The following is an 18092-nucleotide window of genomic DNA, read 5'->3' on the forward strand; positions in this document are numbered from 1 at the left end:
ACAGGTCATGAAGAAAAAAGCCATCAGTTGCTACATTTACAATCTGCATACTATAATCTGCAGACAGTAGTGTGTTTAGTTTGGTTTCCTCTATAGAATATGAATTAATGTAATGTTTCTTGTCTGCCCTGCCTCTCTGGGCAGTACTCTCAATTCCAAAACCTAATAGTGTAGGTTTCCTGAGACTCGAACCTAAAATTCAGGATAATGTTTTCAGTGCTGCACTGTTAAAAATGCTGTCTTCCAGATGAAGTGTTAAGCTGAGGTAGCTGTGTACCCCCCCCCCCCACCTCCGATGGACACGCAATTAGGGATGGACAATAAATCCAGGGCCTTGCCAGTGCTACTTGCATGCAAATGAATTCAAAATAAAAGCTATAAAAGATCCCAGGGCGTGATGCCGTGAAAGTGGAAAAACTGAGTATTCAACCAAAATCGCTACAGCAGATAATTTGTTCATTATTTCTTTGCTGTTTGTGAAAGCTTGTCTCAGATTGGCTGCCATGGTTTCTACGTTACAGCAGTAACTGCATTTATCAAGATGAAAAAATGCAAGTCCTTTCAATCTTTATACATAGTTTATGAATATATTAAGATTATATGCATTTACAAATGTAGTTTGGGATAAGTAATAATTCTGTTCTCAGGTTTTGAAGGGTTTCTGTTTCATTAACATTTTAACCTTGTTTTCTGATTAGATTTACAATGTGGATCACCAGCAATTGAATGAGACTCTACTGCCAGTATCAGTCAACATAGACATGGCTCGCGTGATGGAGGTGTTTCTGACTCAGCTGCGGTAAGACATAAGAAATGGGGCAATGAAATTGTGCCCAGCAAGCTCTGGTAAACAGTCATGTCATAGTGAACAGGCTATCTGATTATAATTGGTTTGAGCAACATATAGGGACCACAACTCTCTGGAAAACTCCTGTGTTCCTGTTGAATATTGGCCATGAAGCCTTTGTTAACACCCTAAAGGGCAGGCGGGTGTCAGTAGTTTGGAACGCCAGCTTTTGTTTTTGTTCTCAAATTTTTGGAGTGGGAGCCTACAGCCTTAGATTACTACCAACTGAGTCACTGCATGCCTGAAACCCTTAGCTGAGGAGGGGATTGATGCTAATTGGTCTAATTATTATTCATTTTGTGGGGTGTGGGTATCACTGGCTGATCAGCATTTATTGCCCATCCCTAGTTGCCCTTGAGAAGGTGGTGGTGAGCTGCCTTCTTGAACTACTGCAACTACTTCAACCTGCTGTGGTTGACCCATAATGCCATTAGGGAGGAAATTCCCAGATTTTGACCCAGCAACAAGTGAAGGATTTGTTTCCAAGCCAGGATGGTGAGAGGAGCTTGAAGGTGGGAGCGGTTGTGGGTTTGGAATCCTTGATGAATTTCTGCAGTGCATCTTGTAGATGGTACACATTGCTGCTACTGAGCGTCAGTATTCCTAGCCTCTGACCTGTTCTTGTAGCGTCTGTGTTTATCTGATGAGTCCAGTTGGGTTTCTGGTCAATGATAACCCCCCAGGATGTTGATAGTGAGGAATTCAATGATGGTAGCACCTTTGAATGTCGAGGGGCGGTAGTTAGGTTGTCTGTTATTGTAGATGGTCACTGCCTGGCATTTGTGTGACGTGACTGTTACTCGCCACTTGTCAGCCCAAGCCTGAATGTTGTCCAGATCTTATTACACTGAAGAAACCAGGTGTAGAATAGTTGGTCTGTGCTGCCATCACTGTCTGGCAGACTGTCTGCTTGACGAGCGAATTGCCTACCTATAGAGTCATAGAGATGTACAGCATGGAAACAGACCCTTCGGTCCAACCCATCCATGCCGACCAGATATTCCAACCCAATCTAGTCCCACCTGCCAGCACCCGGCCCATATCCCTCCAAACCTTTCCTATTCATATACCCATCCAAATGCCTCTTAAATGTTGCAATTGTACCAGCCTCCACCACCTTCTCTGGCAGCTCATTCCATACACGTACCACCCTCTGTGTGAAACAGTTGCCCCTGAGGTCTCTTTTATATCTTTCCCCTCTCACCCTTAACCTATGCCACTCTAATTCTGGACTCCCGACCCCAGGGAAAAGACCTTGTCTATTTATCCTATCCATGCCCTCATAATTTTGTAAACCTCTATAACGTCACCCCTCAGCCTCCGATGTTCCAGGAAAAACAGCCCAGCCTGTTCAGCCTCTCCCTGTAGCTCAGATCCTCCAACCCTGGCAACATCCTTGTAACTCTTTTCTGAACTCTTTCAAGTTTCACAACATCTTTCCAATAGTAAGGAGACCAGAATTGCACACAATATTCCAACAGTGGCCTAACCAATGTCCTGTACAACCGCAACATGACCTCCCAACTCCTGTACTCAATACTCTGACCAATAAAGGAAAGCATACCAAACGCCTTCTTCACTATCCTATCTACCTGCGACTCCACTTTCAAGGAGCTATGAACCTGCACTCCAAGGTCTCTTTGTTCAGCAACACTCCCTAGGACCTTACCATTAAGTGTATAAGTCCTGCTAAGATTTGCTTTCCCAAAATCCAGCACCTCACATTTATCTGAATTAAACTCCATCTACCACTTCTCAGCCCATTGGCCCATCTGGTCCAGATCCTGTTGTAATCTGAGGTAACCCTCTTCGCTGTCCACTACACCTCCAATTTTGGTGTCATCTACAAACTTATTAACTGTACCTCTATGCTCGCATCCAAATCATTTATGTAAATGACAAAAAGTAGAGAGCCCAGCACCGATCGTTGTGGCACTCCACTGGTCACAGGCCTCCAGTCTGAAAAACAACCCTCCACCACCACCCTCTATCTTCTACCTTTGAGCCAGTTCTGGATCCAAATGGCTAGTTCTCCCTGTATTCCATGAGATCTAACCTTGCTAATCAGTCTCCCATAGGGAACCTTGTGAACGCCTGACTGAAGTCCATATAGATCACATCTACTGCTCTGCCCTCTTCAATCTTCTTTGTTACATCTTCAAAAATCTCAATCTAGTTTGTACTATTCACTTTAAAAATGACAGTAGCATGTTGCTATTTTCTTGTAGAGTCAGTTTTGGAATTAAAATATTAGCATTTTGTTTTCTGCAAGCTGGATTTTCGCATTCTTACCGGCTGAGGTGACCATGAAGGCTCCACCTTCTCAAGCTTGTCCCTCACCCGAGGCATAGGGACCTTTGCGGTGGTGAGAATGCAAAGCAACCAGATGGCGTGATTAAGGTCAAGAACTGATAATTTGAGGAGAACTTGCATCAGCACATGATGCAGAAAAGATTAAAAGGTTTTATTCGTAAGGTGAGGTGAAAGTTAGCGTCCTGTTGGTCCATAAATCCTGACCTGGACCATGTGGGCCGAATGGCTTGCTTCTGTGCTGAACATTCTAATGCAAGGCATAAAATAATTCATTCAAAAAGATGAAATTTGCTCATTATCCCAAAAACTTAATTGTGATCCACAAGCATTGACCTGGAATGAGATGTTAAAATACAGGCTGCCTATCCCTCACCCCGCAAATGTCAGGCAATGACCATCAACAATAACAGACAGCCTAACCAACGCCCCTCAACATTCTAAGGTGTTATCATCATTGAATACCTCACTACCAACATCCTGGGGGTTATCATTGACCAGAAATTCAACTGGACTCATCACATAAACACAGTCGTTACAAGAACAAGTCAGAGGCTAGGAATACCGACGCTCAGTAGCAGCAATGTGTACCATCTACAACATGTACTGCAGGAATTCATCAATGTAGTGAAAGGCAGCACTAGTCTTGCAGCAGGGGCTTTGGTTATGCATATATCAAGTGAGATCTCGAATTAATTCTCTCACATAACTCTTTGAACTGCGAAGTTTCTGGTTGCACAGACAATTTCTTTGATTAGTTTGCATACTTTCTCATTTTCCTTTACTCTCTACCCCTCCTGACAGGTTACTATTGGGTATACAGAAAGTACAGCCCCCTTCTCAATCCCTTGTCCAAAGTCCCGGGAACATGATTGCCACTGACTGGGAACTTGACCGCCTGCTCTGGGTGAGAACAGTGGAAAATATTGCCACTGCAACAAACACACTGACCTCCTTAGCTCAGCTCCTCGATGAAATTGGAAACATTGTGATTAATGATAACATCGCCTCTGAGGTGAGTGAGAGCCAAATAGACTTTCGTTTTTCAGATGTTTCTCCTTCCTCTCAAGAAGGCATCATCGCTTTGCCACACTGTAGTTACACAGGTGCAAAGAATAGAATGATGGAAAGCTTATATTAGAGAAGGAAATCATTTGACTTTTATTGTCTGTCCCAGTCTACTGCAAGAACAATTGCTCTAGTCTCACTCCCCTAGCACTTCCCCTTAATCCTGCAAATCTTTTACTTTTAAATAATTCCCCTTTGGTAACAGTTACTGAATTTGATAGAAGTCGGAGTTGATTTTGAAAGCTCAAAAGGTGCTGATCCCTTTTCAGCAAAGGGGTCAATGTATGGGGTCATCAATCAACAAGGAATGTAGGAGAGGAAGATAATGGCAAATGAAAATAACTTTCCAAGTTCAAAAATAAATAATGAGGAATTTTGGCAAAGTAAATGAGGCAAGCATGTTTCCACTGGCAAAAGCAGGTAACCAGTGGAAAGAGACTGTCATTTGTCATTTTTATAAATGACTTAGACGCAAGCATAGGTGGATGGGTTAGTAAGTTGCAGATGACACTAAAATCGGTGGAGTAGTGGACAGTAGAAGAATGTTGCAGGTTGCAGGGGGACTTGAATAAACTGCAGAATTGGGCTGAGAGGTGGCAAATGGAGTTCAATGCAGCTAAATGTGAGATGATTCAATTTGGGAAGAATAACAGGAAGGCAGAATACTGGGTCAATGGAAAGATTCTTGGTAGTGTGGATGTGCAGAGGGATCTTGATGTCCATGTACATAGATCCCTGAAAGTTGCCACCCAGGTTGATTGTGCTGTTAAGAAGACATACAGTGTGTTAGGTTTTATCGGTAGAGGGATTGAGCCGTAGTGTCATGCTGCAATTATACAAAACACTAGTGCGGCCGCACTTGGAATATTGTGTACAATTCTGGTTGCTCCATTACAGGAAAGATGTGAAAGCATTGGAAAGCAGAGGAGATTTACCAGGATGCTGCCTGGTCTGGAGGGAAGGTCTTATGAGGAAAGGCTGAGGGACTTGGGTCTGTTCTCATTGAAAAGAAGAAGGCTAAGAGGGGATTTAATAGAGACATACTCGATGACCAGGATGATGACGTCAGCTTGTATGAGGGGGCATAACTACAAATTGAAGGGTGATTGACTGAAGACAGATGTCAGAGGCAGGTTCTTTACTCAGAGAATGGTAAGGGCATGGAATGCCCTACCTGCCAATGTAATCAACTCAGCCACATTAGGGAGATTTAAACAATCCCATGGATGATGGGATAATGTAGGGGGATGGGCTTAGATCAGTTCACAGATCAGTGCAACATCGAGAGCCGAAGGGCCTGTTTTGTGCTGTATTTTTCTATGTTCTAAGACAATGTATTTTCAAAAGAATCAGAGGAAGTAAGAGGAGAACAGTTGGTTATTACAAACCAGAATGCACTGCTGGAAAGAGGGATAAAAACAGATTCAATAGCACCCATAAGGGAATTGGACACACATTTGAGAAGGAAGGTTTGTAAAGATTAGGGATGTGGGATTAATTGAACAGCTGTTTCGAAGAACTGGGACAGGTTGAGCTTTGTGATGATGGGTAGGCTATGTTTACTTAAATTTTAATACCATTTCTTTCCCAAGCAGGGTCTTTTAGTTTATTTGTGTTTTCGCCTGTTTATCCAACACCCTTCCTCTCTCCATCTCTCTTCCTCTGTCTTCACAGGTGTACAGTGCCCTAGCCTCTGTTCAACAATCGCTTCAGGAGCTGGAGGCTGGAAGACTGTTGTCAGCTTTTCAGGCCAGCAAAAAAAGCATCACTTCATCTGAGAGAGCTTTCTTTGATCCGTCTCTCCTCCACCTCCTGTACTTCCCAGATGATCAGAAGTTTGCCATTTATATCCCCTTGTTTCTGCCAATGTGTGTCCCCATTATGCTATCCCTATTAAAAACTGCCAAGGATTTTAAATGGAGAAAGAAGGTGGATTGAAATGGTGAAGTGGTAATGAGCAATTGATGGCTCCCCATGGACTTAAGATATCTCAATTATGAAAGAATATTGGATAGTAGGTCTCAAAAGATTTGTAAATGTTTTGGATTTTGTTCAGTTTAATTTATTGGAAGTTCTTGCCCTCTTTCCTGACTGCATGACGGACTGGAGTTCTACAGATACCTCAGCCAGAATAGGCCAGCATACACTGGACTCATGAGTGGTTGGTGTATGAAGTGAATCTTGGGCAAAGTTGATGCCTCCGTTTTATGCACATCTTCATACAGTAAATGGGGATACTAAATATGAACATCTCAGAATTTATGTCTGGACTGCTTTTCCTACTGATTTTCATGTAAAATAATTCATAGGGAAAGCCTGCAAGTTTGTTTATGTAGCTTTCCAACCGATTGTTGAAATGTTCAAAAACCAATAAAACGAGACATTAATTTGAAGGTTAAATAATTTCCTGTTATCTGATCATTCCCTCTTCTGGTGTTCTCCCTCCCCCTCCTCTTTCGTTCTTGCTGAATGTGTCTATTCCCACTATCCTCCACAACTTCTGATTCTTCACCCCTTCTATCTCACCATATATCTATGGCTCTCTACTTTTCCCATGTGTATCATTTGTTACTCTACCATTTTGTATCTCTCACCACAATGGTAACCTCCCCACTAATCCACTACCTTCCCTAGCTTGCAGTGTTTCAGTCCACCTTTTGCTCCTTTCTATCCTGACCATCTCTACCCAATTCCTTGATGTGCTGATGTAAGCTCTTCAATTACTGTGGGGCGTTGTAAATGTTATGTTCTATCTTGTAAGTGCACCTTTGTGTTGCTGTGTTTAATCAATTCATCACTAATGAATTCCTACTTCATGATGTGTACAATTGTAGGGTCTGACCACAGTAATTAAATATGGTGACAAGTGTTATGATTTATAAACAAAGCTTGCCATTTTACCTTGGTGGGGTCCCAGACAGAATAGTGTGTCCAGTTTTGATCACATGGTGGATAAATATTATGACTTTGGAAAGGCTGAAAAAGAGAGCTACGAGATGTATTTCCTGTCTTGCTCACTATACTAATACAACAATAAAGTTCTGCAGAAGCTGGAAACTTTGGTTTTGATGAAAGGTCATCAGTGTTCAATGATTTCTACTCTGTTACTGAACTAATTACCTCCTCTCTCTCTCTTTCTCTCTCCAGAAGTAATGCCAGATCCACTGAATATTTCCAACATTTTGTTTATTTTTCAAATTTCCAGCATTGGCAGTATTTTGCTTTTATTTTAGTAAACCAGATAACCTCAGACCTGGGTCTATATTTTGTCGAGAAGCTATAGTGTCAGATATTTTGCTCGAGGTTTAAAAGCAATAAAGGTCTGTATAGGCTAATTACTTTAACTGGTTAGATTAATGAAGACTAGAAGTCATGATTGCAGTCTAAGGGCAGGACTAGATTGGATTCTTGTTTTTCTAGGGAATAGTAAAGCTGTGGAACAGAATGCTGGCTCCTGAGGTGACTACTAATTTACTGAATTCCTTCAAGCAAGAGCTGACCTGGTGCTGACTGGAGTGAAAATCACTTAATAAGAGGTATGTAACCTGCTGGATTAATCAGGGTCTACTGATCTCTTGGATTAATTTTGGTCACGTAATGGCTGTCTAGAAAAGCTTTCCAGATTGATTTTCCTAAATTATCTTGGTTTCTGCCAGTTTTACCACTTCTCCCAGGAGATTTTGTGCCTCTGGATGGTTGTGGAGTATCTGTATTGTGGCGCATAATGACTATGTGGGACAGGTTGGATGGATTAATGAGCCTTTTGCATTTCTTGTTTGTGTGTTTTTGTTTTATTTGGTACAGTTCCATGGCACCTGTCGGAATGTTTGCAGAGGACTGTTTAAAATTTTGAGTATGAAGACAGAATTCCACCTCCAAATATTGTACTCATTTCAGTGCCTTTGCTAGGGCAACATGAGCTACGCAGACAGTAAAAGTGAACACAGCTGTCTTTGCAAGTTTCTGTTCTAATATATTACAGTCTGTTCAATAAGCCTTCTTCAGCAGCAGCTCCCAAATATGAAGTTTTCGCCACCTCAAGAAGAAGGGCAGCAAATGCTTTGGATCACCACTAGCTCCACATTTCAAACCAAGTCACACATCATATTGACTTTGCTGTTCCTTTAATATGACTGTTCACCTTTTTTGTAAATATTGTAATCCACTGCACTTTACCTGCAATAACCACACTCCAGTACACGTTTTACCTAAGATGGTTTCTTTATTTTAGATGAGGTATTAAACCTGTTAAACTTATTTTTCTGTAAGGTGGACACAAAAGATTCCTTGATACTAATCTTAAAAGATAAGTGGTCTCCTCATTTATCCTTCCACCAAAATCAGTAAATTAGCTTGAACCTGTCAAATTGGTGGAGCTTGCTGCATGCAAACTGGCTACTGTTTCGAAAATTACTACTGTGTTTGGACTTCAAAATGATTTCTTTTACTCTGGACTGACCTGAGGGTGGTGAATGCTGCTGTAGAATTACAAGTTTTTTTTTATATGAAGCGCAGCAACATTACTATGGCAAATTCAGTGCCAAATATAACTATAGGATGTGTTTTACCCAGGATACACTCCCTGCTGTACACCGAGAGGGATAACTACTGCCTGTGTATAAATTAGACGATTCTGTTTTAGCTGGGGTAGTTCCCCACTCCTGTTAGTAGGCTAGTTTTTGGGAATCTCTACTTGTACATAAAACAATCATCTTTCACCAAGTCATTGTGTCAAAATTGCCACAGAAACCTCAAGCTGGCCAGCAAGGAACTCTCAAAATATGTCACAAGAAGACTAGTTTCTTCTGCAGTAAATTCTGGATAAGGACAGATTTAGTCAAGGGAGAAAATTATAACAGGGAAAAAGTGAGGACTGCAGATGCTGGAGATCAGAGCTTAAAAAATGTGTTGCTGGAAAAGTGCAGCAGGTCAGGCAGCATCAAAGGAGAAGGAGAATCGATACCTGAAACATCGATTCTCCTTCTCCTTGGATGCTGCCTGACCTGCTGCGCTTTTCCAGCAACACATTTTTAAGAAAATTATAACAGACCACATTAGTCTACACTTCGAGTTGGAGTATCAGTTCCAGCTTTCTGCCAATTGTATTTTTTTCCCCAGGAAACCTTGTGTGGGCATATAGATGAAATCCTATTTCTCTACTCGCCATAATATTGTGACCTTTGTCACTCATCATCCTGTCACACTAATCCCATTGTATACAGAGTGGTGAGTGACCCTATAGGGATTGAGTTAACAAATGTGTGGAATGAAGCAGATTGGAGTTCTACATTGTGGATGTAGGAGTGAGAAATCACTCATTCACTATCCAGAAGCCTAATTTGTTGCAATGCTGGTGGAATCCTTGGAAGTAGGCACCTTGCTCTGCTTTTGACTTGGAGTTATGTATCCATGGCCAAAGGCATTTGGTGAAAATGCCATATTGTTATGAGGTGATGACAAATTTCCTGATGGCTCAATGTATAAGGACCAAGTTCTATGGTACTGAGAGAGATACAAAGTAACCTCAGTTTCCCTGACTACAGAAAAGGGTGTTTAGCTGAGCTGTAATGTATGGAAATCAGATAAGAATTGATTTGATTTCGGGATGGTTATAGGTAAGGACACTTTATACAGTGCCATTGAATTTTTAATATCCCCACAGGCAACAGTTTAACATTTTGTCCAAATTGCAGCATACCTGACAAAACAGCACCTCCTCAGAACTGCATGAGTGCCAGACTACATTTCACACAAATATTATGATATGGGACTTTCTTATTCAGACAATCTAACCTGGACTACTAGCAGCTGAGTGAAACTGAGACCCCCACAGTCTGGATAAAGTTAAACACAAATATTTCTATGAAAGCAACTCTTCAGGATTGAGATGATACGTATTTTTGTTGGCTAAGGATATGAATTGTTACTTAAACAAAGATGGCTAACTTCTGACCAGTGAATGGTAGAACAGGCTTGAGGGGCTGAATAACCTACTCCTAATTCTAAAAACTGGAATGTTGAACAAGATATTAACCTTTTTTATTCTTAGATTTTTTGTCATGCTTATTTCAGAGAAAAGCAAGACATGCTGCAGTGCTACGCTTCACTTAAACATACAAATCTGACATGAGTGTTGTTTTAAAGTGATGGACACGTGCAAAGGCGAAATAAAGGAAAGCATTTCTACATTATAGGTGGTTATGATCTGGAATGCTCTGCAGAAAGGGTGGTAGATTTCATAATGGCTTTCCAAAGGGAATTAGCTAAACACCCAAAGGATGAAAATTGGCAGGGCTGTGCGGAAAAAGGATGGGAAAGTGAAACTAGCTAAATTGTATTTGCAGAGAGCCAACGTGGACTTGATTAGCTGACTAGCCTTCTTCTGTGTGGTAGTCATTCTGCTCTGCTGCGCTGTTGAACAGACTGAAACAAGTATGATGTACAGGTTAGGTAAATTGGCCATGCTAAGTTGCCCATAGTGCTCAGCAATATGTAGGTTAGATACATTGATCAGGGGTAAATATAGGGCAGGGAAATGGGTCTGGGTGAGTTACTCTCCGGAGGGTCGGTGTGGATTTGTTGGGCCAAAGGGCCTGTTTCCACACTAGGGATTCTATAATTGTATGATTGGGATCATTTGCTCTTTGATCCAGTTTGAGATCCTTTATGACACTGTAACTGAGATTTCAGACCTTTGTTTACTGACATGTGACTGTCAGACATTTCTGGTGAGAAATAAAAGTTCAAAGGGGAAAACATACCATCCATGGTTAAATCAGAAGGGTAAAGGTAGTATCAAACTTAAAGGGTGTATAATTGTGCAAAATTGGCGGGTCCAAAGAATTGACATAAATGCATACAAAAAAGCACAGATGACAAAAAGATTAAAAGGAGGAAAAAGTTAGAATGAATGAGTGCTAGAAATACAAAAATAGGAGATTCCACAGATATTGAAAAAGGAAAGAAGCTAATAAGAGTTGATCAAATCGAAAGCGAGTCTGGGGAATTAAAAATGGAAAATGTTGACATGGCAGATGAATCAAACAGGCGTCTTCACAGTAGAAGACATGAAGACCAAAAGTTCTAAACCAGGAAATGGATGGGAGAGAAGAACTGAAAAAAAAAGGCTGTATCCAGTGAAGTGGTACAGAACAAATATATCAACACTGATAAATCCCCAGATCTTGATGGACTTTTTCATAGGATCTTAAAAGAAGTAGCTCTTGAGACAGCTGATGCAGTGGCTTTAATGTTTCGAAATTCCTTAGATACTTGGAACGTTACACTAAATTGGAAAACAGCAAATAAAACACTTATTCAAGAACACCGGGAGACAGAAAATAATAAACTAGGATCAGTTAGCTTAACATCTGCCTAAGGGAAGATATTTAATGCTGTAATTAAAAACATTATAGCAGGACACTTGGAAAGTTCAAAGTAATTAGGCAAATCCAACATGGTTTTATGAAAAGAATTTATTGGCACTCATTGTGGAAGCAATGTGCTCTGGACAAAGGAAATTAGTGGACTGGATTTCCAGAAGACATTTGATAAGTTGCCACATCAAAGTATATTATGAAAGCTAAAAGTTTATGATGTCCATAGTAACATTGGCATGGATAGAAGATTGGCTGACAAACAGGAAACTCATTATAGTTTTCTGGTTGACAAGTATCAGGTGGTGTGCCACGGAGATCAGTGTCAGGCTTCAACTTTTTAGGTTAGGGTAAAGGAACCAAAGATACGGTTGGTAAATTTGTTGAAGAGACAAAAATAGTTAGGAAAGTTAAGTGAAAATAAGGATACAAAGTAAACTAATTAAGTGTTTGGGCAAATCTCCAACACATAGGAAAGTGAAATTATCTGTTTTGGCAACAAAATAGAAAGCAGCATATTATTGAAAAAATAGATTGCAGAACCACAGGGGTCTGGGGCGTCAAGGTGCATGAATCACAAAATTCAACACACAGTTACTGCAAGTAATTAGGAAAGTTCATAGAATTATTATTTTTGCAAGGAAAATTGAATGATACAAAATACAAAAGTATGGAAATTATATTTCAGTTTGGAGTACTGGTCTCTTTGTTTAGGGAAGGATCTAAATACATTGGAAGCAATTCAGAGATTGGGATGGACAGTCGGGGTGGGTGATGGCCAAGACTTAAATCCGTTGGAGTTTAGAAGAGTTAGAGATGATTTGATTGAAACAGGATCTTGAGAAGTATTGATAAAGTAAATGTAGAGAGATATTTCCTCATCTGGGAGTATCTAGAACTAGGAGATGCAGTTTTAAAAACACAGTTTAAAAACTACACAACACCAGGTTATAGTCCAACAGGTTTAATTGGAAGCACACTAGTTTCGGAGCGATACTCCTTCATCAGGTGATAGTGGAGGGCTCAATCCTAACACAGAATTTATAGCAAAAATTTACAGTGTGATGTAACTGAAATTATACATTGAAAGATTGATTGTCTGTTAAGTCTTTCATCTGTTGGGATAGTTTCACTTCTATCATGTGTAAATCACAAAACCTTTTTTTTAAAAAGTTGCATTCTCGGGTTAGCTGTTAACAATGGTGATAGCTAGACAATATGTTGAAGGTGTTGGCCCCCTGTGTTCACTGTCTATGCCGTGATGTTTAGATTGATTCTAATCTAAAAAGTGAGATAACGGAGTTTTATACAAATTCATGCAGTTTTTGAGCTCAAGAGTTCTACATGAATGCATGCAGTTTTTGAGCAAAGTACAAAGGCTACAACAACGGATGAATGGGCACCGCACAACAATCAATAGACAGGAGGGTTCCCTCCCAGTTGGGGAACACTTCAGTGGTCCAGGACGTTCAGCCTTGGACCTTCGGGTGACCATCCTCCAAGGTGGACTTTGGAACAGGCAGCAGAGAAAAGTGTCCGAGCAGAGGCTGATAGCTAAGTTCGGTACCCATAGGGAGGACCTCAGCTTGGACCTTGGGTTCATGTCACATTACAGGTGACCCCCATTGCACTACACACACACACACACACACACACACACACTCCTACACACACACACACACACAGGCACTCCTATACACACATACACGTATAAACAGATACCCACACACACCCTTACAGACACACACTCTCACACTCACCCCTTCACAGACTTAAGACAGTCTGCACTCACTGCACGCACACATACACTTTCTCACACTCACAACTCCCAATCCAGACAGACACACACACATAGACCGACAAAGACCCACATGCACACATATATTTTGTGGGGTGAATTTGTACTTGCAGGGTTACATTGCACTTTGCTTAAAAACTGCATGCATTCATGTAGAGCTCTGAGCTCAAAAACTGCATGAATTTATGTAAAACTCCGTTATCTCACTTTTTAGATTAGAATCAATCTAAACATCATGGCATAGACAGAGAACACAGGGGGCCAACACCTTCAACATATTGTCTAGCTATCACCATTGTTAACAGCTAACCCGAGAATGCAACTTTTTTAAAAAAGGTTTTGTGATTTACACATGAAAGAAGTGAAACTATCACTGTATTCTAACAGATGAAAGGCTTAATAGACAATCAATTTTCAATGTATAATTTCAGTTACATCACACTAAATTTTTGCTATAAATTCTGTGTTAGGATTGAGCCCTCCACTATCACCTGATGAAGGAGCGTCGCTCCGAAAGCTAGTGTGCTTCCAATTAAACCTGTCGGACTATATAACCTGGTGTTGTGTGATTTTTAACTTTGTACACCCCAGTTCTACACCGGCATCTCCAAATCTTAAAAACATAGGATTGTCCATTGTAGATGGATAAGGAGAATTTTGTTCTCCAATTCTAACCAATCTCTCTCCATAACTAATAAACCCTCCAGCCCAGTAAATCTCCTTTGCACCCTCTCCAGTGCAGTTATTTGACATCTATCCTTCATTGCAAATGGACAGGACAAATCATGGAAGACTTTGATTGTGCCACAGCCTACCTCTTTAAAAATGTCAGTAGTTAGTCTATTCCAACAGCCTGTTGAACTGTTCCAACCATTTGTGTCTTAGCTGTGTCTGAATTTTCCACAATGACGATGTGGAATTTGTCCATTTTCAGATTGAATAGAGCTGGAGAGCTTTTTTTTTTAAGTTGTAGGAATCTGCATATTGTAATTCTTTAGCTTCCTTTTCCCAAAATTATTTTGGAAGAAATGCAGTTGTCTCTGAACATTGCTTTTCAGGTGTCAGAACTAGTCTCTTGGCGATGCAGGTTGGATTACTCTGCCACTGCATGTATGCTTTAACATAGAACATTACAGTACAGTCTTCGGCCCTCGATATTGCGTCAACTTGTGGAACCAATCTGAAGCCTATCTATCCTACATTATTTCATGTTCATCATGTGTTTACCCAGTGCCATTTAAATACCCATTTGGCGAGTCTGTTGCAGACAGTGAGTTCCACGCCCCTACTGCTCTGAGTAAAGAAACTACATGTCCTATATCTATTACCCCTAAATCTAAAACTATGTCCCCTCATGCTAGCCATCACTATCTGAGGAAAAAGGCTCTCCCTGTCCACCCTATCTAACCTTCTGATTATCTTGTATGTCTCAATTAAGTCACCTCTCAACCTTCTCTCTTACAAAAACAGCCTCAAGTCCCTCAGCTTTTCCTGATAAGATCTCCCTTCCATACCAGGCAATATCCTAGTAAATCTCCTCTCAACCCTTTCCAAAGCTTCCATATCCTTTCTATAATGCGGTGACCAGAACTATACACAATGCTCCAAGTGCAGCCGCACCAGAGTTTTGTGCAGCTGCAGCGTGACCACATGGCCCTGAAATTCAATCCCTCTACCAATAAAAGCTAACACACCGTATGCCTTCTTAACAACCCTATCAACTTGAGTGGCAACTTTCAGGGATCTATGTACATGGACACCAAGAATCTTTGTTCTCATCTACACTACCAAGAATCTTACCATTTGCCCAGTACTCTGCATTCCTGTTACTCCTTCCAAAGTGAATCACCTCACACTTTTCTGCATTAAACTCCATTTGCCACCTCTCAGCCCAGCTCTGCAGCTTATCTATGCCTCTCTGTAACCTGCAACATCCTTCAACACTATCCACAATTCCACTGACCTTCGTGTCATCCGCAAATTTACTAATCCATTTTTCTACACCCTCATCCAGGTAATTTATAAAAATGACAAACAGCAGTGGCCCTAAAACAGATTTGTGTTGTACACCACTAATAATTGAACTCCAGGATGAACATTTCCCGTCAACCACTACCCTCTATCATCTTTCAGCTAGCCAATTTCTGATTCAAACTGCTAAATCACCCTCAATCCCATGCCTCCATATTTTGTGCAATAGCCTACAGTGGGGAACCTTATCAAATGCCTTACTGAAATCCATGTACACCATGGGAGCTGTTTTACCCTCATCCACCTGTTTGGTCACCTCTTCAAAGAACTCAATAAGGTTTATGAGGCACGACCTACCCTTCACAAAAGTGTGTTGACTATCCCTAATCAACTTATTCCTCTTGTTATGGACTAGGCCAGGCCACTCGAAACATTCTTGAGCAGGCAACCCAGATCATAACTTTGCAATTTGTTTCAGTAAGTGTACAGTGAAAATTATCCGGATTAAGTTAGCTAGGTTGACTACTAGGTTTTAAATCAGACTGAAATGTATTCACAAAATTACACAATGAAACACAGAACAGAATAAAGAAGCCCTACAGAACTCCAGTCTATCTAAACTAGACTTAATAATGCTGTTCCAAATATACAACAGTCCCAATAAGCAAACCCCCTTAAAAAGTAGTCAAATGAAACAGATACTTACAGGTTGAGGTTAGAAGGGCAGAGAGAGAGAGAAAGCCTGTTTACACACAGCTCACTGTTGAACTCCTAACTAGTTCTGGACTGAACTGCTCAGCTAGAGAGATGATCACTCCTCTTTCATTATACAGGTCACCTCTAAAACACGACCACTTTGGCCTGAAGTCTCATCTGTTTACATATAAACAAAAAGGCCTCTCAGTACCCTTTAATCTCTGTACTAAACCAGTCTAATCCGAACCAGGAGCTGGTTTATGACCCCTCTGAAAAAAAACCAAGGACATAGTATCCTTGAGAAAAGGAACAACTTTTTTAAAAAAGGGACCAGCTTTGTGACAGGGTTTGGAGGGATATGGGCCAGGTGCTAGCAGGTGGGACTGGATTAGGTTGGGATATCTGGTCGGCATGGACGGGTTGGACCGAAGGGTCTGTTTCCATGCTGTACATCTCTATGACTCTAAATCCTATCCAACACTTCCGAAGTAAGGCTCACAGGTCTATAATTACCAGGGTTGTCTCTACTCCCTTCTTGAACAAGGGGACAACATTTACTACCCAGTCTTCTGGCACTATTCCTGTAGATAATGATGACTATCTGGCTTCCCAGATAATCCTAGGATGAATCCCATCCGGCCCAGGGGATTTATCTATTTTCACACTTTCCAGAATTATTTATTTTTGAGCTGCAGGATTTACAAGATGTTTCCTAAGTTTCATTAAATCAATCCTTGATGCATTTATCTCTTCAGCCCAAGAAATGTTTGTTGTTTCACTGAAGATGTATTTAAATCTGTCCTATTTCTCAACACAGTCTCCATTGAAGTATGTGCCAGCTTTGAGTTTTCAACAATTCTATTATTGGTTACATCAAGCCATGTTACTCAATTCAGCCATACTGAAAGGATCTCTGGTAGCTTTTGGTCAGCTGTGCTGAGTTGGAATAATTTGCAAGTTGAGAATTGCACTGATAGGTCTGCGATCAGTATACTATTCTATACCCTGGCACTGAACAGGTGCTCTGTACATCCTGGAGATCTCTCTGAAACACTTATCAACTTGTCTGAATATTGTTAAAAATCACACAACACCAGGTTATAGTCCAACAGGTTGAATTGGAAGCACACTAGCTTTCAGAGCAACGCTCCTTCATCAGGTGATAGTGGAGGGCTCGATCGCACCACAGAATTTACAGCAAAAATTTGCAGTGTGATATAACTGAAATTATACATTGAAAAATTGATTGTCTATTAAGCCTTTCATCTGTTAGAATACAGTGATAGTTTCACTTCTTTCATGTGTAAATCACAAAACCTTTTTTAAAAGTTGCATTCTCGGGTTAGCTGTTAACAATATGTTGAAGGTGTTAGCCCCCTGTGTTCTCTGTCTATGACCTGATGTTTAGATTGATTCTAATCTAAAAAGTGAGATAATCGAGTTTTACATAAATTCATGCAGTTTTTGAGCTCAGAGTTCTACATGAATGTATGCAGTTTTTGAGCAAAGTGCAATGTAACTCTGCAAGTACAAATTCACCCCACAAAATATATGTGTGCATGTGGGTCTTTGTCTGTGTGTGTGTGTCTGTTTGGGGTGGGGGTTGTGATTGTGAGAAAGTGTGTGTGTCTAGTGAGTGCAGAGTGTCTTAAGTCTGTGAGGGGGCGCATGTGTGAGTGTGGGGGTGTGTGTGTCTATAAGGGTGTGTGTAGGTGTCTGTGTGCATGTCTGTGTGTATCTGTGTCCGTGTGTCTGTGAGAGTGTGTGTGTGTGTGTGTGTGTGTGTATTGCAATGGTGATCACCTGTAATGTGACATGAACCCAAGGTCCCAGTTGAGGTCCTCCCTATGGGTACTGAACTTAGCTAACAGCCTCTGTCGGCCACTTTCCTCTGCTGCCTGTCCCGAAGTCCACCTTGGAGGATGGTCACCCGAAGGTCTGAGGCTGAATGTCCTGGACCACTGAAGTGTTCCCCAACTGGGAGGGAACCCTCCTGCCCATTCATCTGTTGTCGTAGCCTTTGCTC

General features: G+C 41.0%; 1 protein-coding gene across 1 annotated transcript in view; it reads left to right on the top strand.

Moving 5' to 3' along the window:
• pigs (phosphatidylinositol glycan anchor biosynthesis, class S) overlaps positions 1–6618 on the top strand; it is a 54885-nt gene extending 48267 nt beyond the window's left edge. The window contains exons 9-11 of the mRNA XM_072590104.1: positions 699–799; positions 3962–4172; positions 5900–6618. Of these exons, the coding sequence (XP_072446205.1) occupies positions 699–799; positions 3962–4172; positions 5900–6163 (576 nt within the window). The 3' untranslated portion in view covers positions 6164–6618. The remainder of the gene's footprint in view (positions 1–698; positions 800–3961; positions 4173–5899) is intronic.
• The last annotated feature ends 11474 nt before the right edge of the window (positions 6619–18092 follow it).

The sequence above is a fragment of the Chiloscyllium punctatum genome, chromosome 19 (genome assembly GCF_047496795.1).
Source record: "Chiloscyllium punctatum isolate Juve2018m chromosome 19, sChiPun1.3, whole genome shotgun sequence".
Classification (NCBI taxonomy): Eukaryota; Metazoa; Chordata; class Chondrichthyes; order Orectolobiformes; family Hemiscylliidae; genus Chiloscyllium; species Chiloscyllium punctatum.